The following is an 8281-nucleotide window of genomic DNA, read 5'->3' as shown; positions in this document are numbered from 1 at the left end:
CATTTTATAGGTGCAACAAATTTTTCGTGAAGAGGAGGATGGAAGCAGAACAATATAGACTTCAAGGTTCTGAATTGCCTCCACAGGTTTATGGTCACATTAGTAGAGAAAATGAAGATGCTAAACGACAACATGTTCGGATGTTCAATCATGACCCTCCTACATTTCAGGTGACAACAAGAACAAGAGGTGCGGAAAATAATCAACGTGGTGAACGGCGGGCTGTAGTATGTCTTGGAGAACGACCAGAAGATCAATCTTGTTCTTGCAATATGTGGCTATTGTACCATCGTCCATGTTCACATGTATTGGGTTGTTGTTCGGTTAACAAGATTGATTGGAGGCAATATATGGAGGCATATTTCACAATTGGTGCATATGAGAGCTCATATGCGCCTATCTTTTGCCCAATACCTGATGAGTCAGGTTGGCAGATATATAGTGGCCCAGTTGTCATTGCTGATCCCGATCAACGTAGGTCATCGAAAGGTCGTCCAAAGTCAACACGAATAAGAAATGAGATGGATGCAAGAGAAGGTCGTTCATCGAACAAGTGCAGCATTTGTGGACAAAGAGGGCATAACAAAAAATCTCATAAGTCCACTGCACAAAGTAATTTGTATATGTATATTTATTGTTTATTCTTTGTACTTGTTTAATAATTTCTTCAATGACTAAATGTATTTCCGGTGCAGGTGGCGCTAGTTGACATATGGCGCGGACACGGGGTGGTCGATCATCGAGTCATTCAGGGACTCCCGTTGTCCGCGATTTGAGGGAGGATCATCCTGGGCCGGATGATCGTTCCATTCTATACATGCAAGCAAACCACCGGTCAGAGGATGTGTGGCGGAGACAGGTGAAAATTTGATTTAAATTTTTATCAAATCATGCATATCTTATCAAAATATATGTATATATTATTCATTGAAATCATTTTATACAGGATACAGGAGTGCCAATAAGATTTAGGCAGCACGTGTTTTGGAGCTTGGATGCACGCGTTAGACACTATGTGATCCAGGCTGGTTTCTATGGTATCACACAAATAGGTAATATAAAACTTGATAATGGCCTCTTAACTGCGTTAGTCGAGCGATGGAGGCGTGAAACCCACACCTTCCACTTCCGTGTTGGGGAGATGACGATAACACTGAAGGACGTTGCTATATTATTGGGCCTTAGGGTTGATGGACCAGTTGTGACTGGTACTGGGATATATGATTGGGATGATGTGATGTTGCGATTACTAGGTAGGGTCGCACTGAGTACGGAGAGGGAGGGGGCATCTTTATCGTTGTCATGGTTAGTTCTGCATTTTGGTGAAAATAATCCTCCAATTGATGATGCCCCTGAGGAGGTCTTGCAACAATATGCTAGAGCTTACATATTAGCCATGTTTGGGAGCATTCTTTTCCCGGCCACGACGGGTGATAGCATACCCCTCATTTTCCTACCTCTCCTAGCAGATCTTCGGCAGACCTCAATGTATAGCTGGGGAGGAGCAGTATTGGCTTGTTTATATCGAAACCTATGTCGAGGTTGTATGGGCAGTGCTCGTACGATAGGAGGTTGTGGCCTATTACTTCAGGTAATGAATGAAACATATATATACATATTTCGATAGTTGACATATTAAAATATCATTAGTTGGATCAACAAGAAAAAAATAAATATTCTTTTTTGTTAAAATTTGTTTTACAGTTATGGTCATGGGAGAGGTTACATGTATGTCGACCAGGAATGCGTACATTGGATCCACCCGCAGGACTTCCAGACGAGCCGCCTCGTCCACTTGGTGCCAGGTAATTTTTATTTATGTGCTGTAGATAAATTATGTATTTACTTTATCAATGATATACATATGTTTCCAAGTTTATTGAAAATTTGTTATTATAGTTGGCGGGGAAATCGGACTTATAGAAGATCTCCAAGGCAAGTCCTTATCTTTGCTAGAGATGAGTTGGATCAACAAGAACCTCATCAGGTACAGTGGATGCCTTATACAGCTGCCAGACTTATGGATGCACCTGTAGTATGTATTGGAGGAAGCAGAGTATGGAGAGCTGTAGTGCCATTGATTTGTTTTGAGATGATAGAGCTACATTGCCCGGATCGTGTGATGAGGCAATTTGGTATTACGCAGCATGCCCGCATCTAGTGGATACCAACGAAAAATTGCATGATCTGAATAGGCGAGGTCGCGGTGATGTGGATTGGAGTATCCAAAATGCCACATGGATAGCACAATGGGATGATAGACTTAGCCAAATCGCACAGGAGCGATTCCCTCGAACGAGCATTGACGAGTATATGCATTGGTATTTCTCGATAACTAGACGGGTTATTGGTGCTCCATCGACAGTGAGACGACTTGCAGATCTTGACTATGCGCCTCAGGGGGGTCGACTACGAAGAGTGATACATATTTAAATAATTTCATATTTCTTTCATACTATTTAAATTATATTATGATGTAACATCTACTAATGCAGGCTACTTTGGCATTGGCGGGAGCGAGAAGAGCTGCTAATGCATTACGTGATGCAGTAAATGAGTCCGCCGCTTCCATTGCAACTAATTGGTTGGGGTCTTGCCGCGACATTCTGGAAGAGGTTGGTGAGGGTAATCGATTTGAGGAGATTATAGGCAATGTGGAAGCTACACCCCAGCATCGTCGTAGGCATCCAGGAGGTCCATCACATATACGTACTCGTGTTTCTCGTGCACCTGACTTTACAATGCATGCCTCACAGTTGACACAAGATGAGCCTGGTCAATCTACCACTCCTACGACATGGGCTAGGCACCGGACCATATGATATTTACCATCTTTTGGTTTTTATTGTTGTTTGAATTATCTACTTTATGTTTTTCTTTTCCAAATATTTGATTGGATGGATGCAAGCAAGACATGTCTATGTTAGATTTATTTTGTTTGTTGTGCATGTCCTGTATTGATGGTTAGAGCATGTCTATGCTGGATTTATCTTGAGTTGTTATGTGATGTTTGTTAACAGGTATTGGGTTGGTGTTCATAGTTAGTCTATGCTGGATTTATCTTGAGTGTTGTTGTGTATGTTATGTGGTGTTTGTTAACAGGTTTCGGGTTCGTGGTCATGTATTTAGAAGAGTCGCGCCACCACTGGTGGCGTGACTCTCCTATATATGAGAGTCACGCCACCATTGGTGGCGTGATTCTCCTAAATATGAGAGTCACGCCACCAATGGTGGCGTGACTCTATTATATATGAGAGTCACGCCACTAATGATAGCGTGATTCTCCTAAATACAATCACGCCATCTCCGATGGCGTGATTGTAAAAACGTAAAGCTAATCACGCCATCTTCGATGGCGTGGATTGTTATTTTGGTAAATATTTTCTCCCGAAAATCATATACGTAATTATTTATACTCAAATTGTTATTTTCGTAAAAAACTCTTCATGAGTTGGTACGTAAGTAAAAATAACTAGGTGCGGTGATGGTCTATTTGTGTCGCGTGTTCCTTTAATCTTTTACTGCTCGGTGATGATCGCCCCTCGTTTTCCTGAGGTGTTTGGTCACATGGGGTTTTCCGAAGAGATGTTTTTCCGAAGAGATGTTTGTAAAGCTGTCCCGAGATGGCATCTCGATTGATTGACTGATGAATTTCTAGTGCGGTCATATTTTTTTGGTCATTAAAGTGAGACATGTCAGCATCTCATTGGAGGGATAATATAATTTTTACTGTGTTTACACATGGCCTTCCTGTCTGCTCGAGAACCTTCATGAAGATGCTTGACGGTACAATGTGGTTCAATCGGATAGAACATCCTTCATATTTCATATGTTGTAGTCGCAAGAGGGACTAGACGTCTAGACCATTGGCCTTTTACTTCCCCACGATGTCATTCATTGTGCTCCACATGAATTGCCAACCAGCTACTGCACCAGTTTACAGACAAAGCAAGGGGATTGTTCATAGCATTAATTGCAGACAAAGCATCTCCTGAAAGAACCCACTTCCAACCACGGTCCTTTACCGGTCCCGCTATATAGCCCTAAATAGCCCAAATAATATATTACCAATACTTTTCAAGCTAAGGTGTCATGTCAACTCAGCTTGTCCATATGATTTTTTTTGAAATTTGATATATTGTGAATTCAAAAATTTGTTTTGTAATATATTTTGAAACTCATTTCTCATATTGAAACACGAAACTTCTCTATCAACCCATTATCTTAACACAAAGGTGAAACCTTTTTCATCTAATCTTTCCATTTGAAGAACATAAACAATGTCGAAGAACTTGTCCGAGATTTGCTAACGAAACCACTTATTAGGAAGCTTGAGGTTTATCATCTAACCCTAATTTGTCCTTACTGCATTCTAGTGGCTAGTGCTAGTCTTGCGGCGATTGTTTCCCCTACACTTGCATCACTTTTGGGCCAAATCTGTTAGTCATATACTCATATTGCATGCAGTTCAACATTATTTTGAGTTGTTCATCATGTTTACTTTTTGACATAACGACCGTAAACTCTATGACTTTCTCATCAACGTTCTCAACAATGTTCTTGACTTCTTGTTGTCACCAACACCACCACCTTTACGACCTTGAGAAAGAGCTATTTTAGTTTTCCGATTTATAAAACATAGAAAATATCTCAATTTGGATCTTCAGCATCAATGAAAATCATGAAAAATGAAATTTTTTACTCTTAAAAAAGGAAAATAAAATTCACTTTAAATGTCAAAATTAAATTTATTGAGTAATGAGAATGAAATAAAATATATCGTTCTTGTCTAGGAAAATGTAAAAATTAAATTGAATAAATAATATAATAAAACAGGAGACTGAGGAAACAAGAGACCAAGAAAGTCAGACTCCCCAGTCCGCACGGACAAAAGCGAGATTCGGTTCATCGCGTTCGGGTCGTTGTAGACCATGGAGTTCCCATGTCGTCTTGTTCATTCTCCGTAGACTGTAGCCTGTAGGTACTGATTTTCCCTTCTCTTACATTTTCTGATTATACTTTACTTGGCTTCTGAATCCAAAACGGAATATGAAGAGAACGAACTGTGGGTTCTGGATTTTGCTGCTCCTCCCGAATATTTTAGTCCCAATTTCATCTGGTGAGTTCCCAGTTATTTTGTGATTATTCTCTACATTGAATTTGGTGGATCCTTTTTCTGGGTATCAAATCTTTGATAAAACTCCGTATATGTAATCAATTCATGAGTTCTCGTTTGAGGTATATTTGTTCTATTCATGTTTTGAGTTTTTCCCGTAATGATTTCACTGCTTTTGTGAGATTCTCGTGTTGCCTGTTGATTGAGTTGGTGGATTGGAAAAATAGAGGAAAGGAATGATTAGCTGATGAACTTTTGCGAAAGATTGAAGCTTTATGCTCATCGCATGAAGAGGATTTGCTTTGTGATGTCCCTTAACATTTATTGAATGTTGTGCTGGTGATTCCAGTTGTTAAGAGCCTAATATAATGGAAACTTTAAAATGTTAGTGTAAATTGTTCCAATTATCATATCCTCTACTGTATTGTGAATTGGGATTAGTAACATATCCCATCCTTGTGTGTGCATCACATAGTAAAACATGCTGCATAAGTAACTCTGCTTCCTCTAAATGTGTCTTGGCTTCTGGCTTCGTGTTGAAGATCTTGTGCCGGCAGGTCTTTAACCTTAAGGTCTCTTTAAGGCACTAGGTTGTCACTCGGTGCCCTAGTTCACATTGCTTCAGTTATCATCTTGTCTTATTTATTTTTCTTTAATCTTTATTGAGTTTCTATGGTACGATTTCAAACTCATTGAATCGGCACCACCAAGAGAAAGGCCCCACAAAAGGTTCATTTGTTCCCTAGTGTAGCAGTTTTGCTTTCATTATTGTAACTATTGCATTCCAGCTTTAACTTATTGAATTACTTCATTTTATGTTTATGCAGCAAAATCTGATGGAGTCTGCATTTCTCAAGGGGGCCGTTTTCCACCATTCACGTCTGAAGGTAAACCGCCAAAAAGAGTAGGCAAGGGTTCCAAAGATTTGACCTTATGTAGGGTATTCCGTGGAAGGACTTGCTGTGACGTATCTCAAACACATCCAGCTTTGCTATCTATTAGGATGCTGGCTTCTTCTGGGGAAGCCAGCCAAGAGTGCTTGCAGTTATGGGAATTATTGGAGTGTTCCATATGTGATCCACGAGTTGGTGTTCAAAAGGGACCTCCTCTTATATGTGCATCTTTTTGTGACAGAGTCTATCAAGCTTGCGCCGATGCTTATTTCTCTATGGATGCCAAGGCACAGGTGAGTTTGATATCTTGATTCCTAGACTAGCCTTTTCATATAAAGTGCGATAATTTAATCTATTTGTGATCACACAAGAATTTGAGTAAGACTCCAAGTGATACCTCTTTAGGTTTGATAATTGATTTGAAACATCCTTTCGGTTAAGGAGGTGATCATAATTTATTATCCCAGTGCTTCTTGCCAACCAATGATGTCAGAAGCTCCCGAACTAGGTGGGCTAGTGAAATAGTGTCTATGAATTAGTTTAATACACATTTCTCTCTTCTGCATACCTATTTTACAATCGCGAGGTGCCTAGCGTTACTTTTCTTCTGTATTCTTGAAAAACTGTATGTCCTGATAGGATCTTTTCCTGTCAGGTTCTTGCACCTTGTGGGGTGAACGACTTTGTTTGTGGTGGAGTTGCTGAATGGGTCTCCAATGGCACTGAACTCTGCAAAGCTGCTGGTTTTTCTGTTAAATTGTCTGACGGGATAGACTTTGGCACTGAGGAAACATCTTGTTATGGCGGTAAAGCTAGTCTAGATTCTATTTCTAATTCATGGAGGAAGTCTGAGGTGTCCAAGAACAAGAGAGCTTCAAAAGGAGAGGTGGTAAAAGATTTCCAGCAGTGGGTGGAGGATATGCAGTTTCGGGGGAGAGTTTCTTGGGCCGTTGGAGGGATGGTTCTCACAGCAGGATTGCTGTTTGTGAGGTAATGTTGAAATATCTTGTCATTATCAACGCGACATAGAACTTGGATTCCATTTTATTTTAATAGAAATTAAAACTTGATTAATTAATAAACAGTTGATGGTTTTTTTCCCTTGTTACTTTGGCGTCAGTGAGTAATGTATATGTATTTTATGGACCATGTAGTCAGAGGAAGACCCGCAACCAGCGTCAAAAGCTAGCAGCTATTCAACGAACTGTGAGGAGACTAGAAGGCAACAACCCCAACTCTCCTACTAATAAAGGAAATAGGAAAGGAGTCCGAAAATGAATGTTCCCATATAAATGGACTTTGGATTAGTTTACAGGTAAGTGATGCTTTTTTATTTTTTGTTATTTGTTCCTCTCTGAATTGTGGATTAATTTCTTCACATATTGGAGTCCTTAGTTACAGTGTCGAATATACCTTCCTTGACTTCTCTAGTTCTCTTCCATTTTTTAGCCATTCTTTGTGTGAATTATAAAACTTCATCAATTGACCTCTAATTTGGACGCTATCTCTCAGCACAAAATTTTCCCCCTCATTTTCTCTTGGCTGGAATGAATGGCAAAGGAGCAGGTTCTTATTGGTTCATTTGGCAAACCCCAAAATGTATGCAAATAATGGTTTGATGATGAATATGATTCCTATCTATAAGTTTTTCAGAAACCTTTTTAGTGTTACGTTGGTGCTTTCCCTGCCCGCAAATGTAAGGATCATGATATATTCATCTGTACCTCTTCTGTTCTTTTGGTCATCGTTGTCAAGATCTTTGATGAACTCATCAATAAATCAATAACTGTTCTCTATTATTTTCTTTTTCTTGTTCCTTCTTTGGCCGAAGTTCTTAGTGCTGTAAGCTTACATACATTTCTCGGTTATAAATGCAGACATACTACTCATATATCTGCAAGGTTTTGAGCTGCAAACAAGCTGTTGATTTGCGAACATTAACCAAGTTCCATCCTTTTCCGTGCCCTCTAAAGGAGTTATGAGCATCTGGTTTATGAAGAATTGGTCGCCATGCGGGTGGACAATAATGGCATTGTATGTTCAAGATTATCTTTTTATCAATGTTATGTCTGTACAAGGATTATCTTGTCATAATATAGAAGGGACACTTTAAGGCTCCTATGGGGGATTTGATATCCTTTGGTAAGAGAGTTTATTAAACCAGAACCATGCAAGAATTTATCTCAAACCCAGCCCTCAGGGGAAAAAAAAAACTTCAGATGCCGGTGAACGAAAACGGTTGGGGAAAGGAATCTAAAGTGTATCTTAATAT

The 8281-nt window shown here is 39.6% G+C and overlaps 2 protein-coding genes across 2 annotated transcripts; both read left to right on the top strand.

Moving 5' to 3' along the window:
• The first annotated feature begins 705 nt into the window (after positions 1–705).
• On the top strand, positions 706–2410 carry LOC120009488 (serine/threonine-protein phosphatase 7 long form homolog). The gene is made up of 4 exons (XM_038860101.1): positions 706–859; positions 947–1591; positions 1705–1805; positions 1900–2410. Exons 1-4 carry the CDS (start codon positions 713–715, stop codon positions 2159–2161), a joined length of 1155 nt encoding a protein of 384 aa, XP_038716029.1. The 5' UTR covers positions 706–712; the 3' UTR covers positions 2162–2410.
• A 2453-nt stretch (positions 2411–4863) lies between these two features.
• LOC120009354 lies at positions 4864–8144 on the top strand. The gene is made up of 5 exons (XM_038859911.1): positions 4864–5119; positions 5944–6302; positions 6665–6999; positions 7164–7324; positions 7887–8144. Exons 1-4 carry the CDS (start codon positions 5050–5052, stop codon positions 7285–7287), a joined length of 888 nt encoding a protein of 295 aa, XP_038715839.1. The 5' UTR covers positions 4864–5049; the 3' UTR covers positions 7288–7324; positions 7887–8144.
• The last annotated feature ends 137 nt before the right edge of the window (positions 8145–8281 follow it).

This window comes from Tripterygium wilfordii, chromosome 11 (genome assembly GCF_013401445.1).
Source record: "Tripterygium wilfordii isolate XIE 37 chromosome 11, ASM1340144v1, whole genome shotgun sequence".
NCBI classification, from domain to species: Eukaryota; Viridiplantae; Streptophyta; class Magnoliopsida; order Celastrales; family Celastraceae; genus Tripterygium; species Tripterygium wilfordii.
This window is presented reverse-complemented; position numbering and strand designations above follow the sequence as displayed.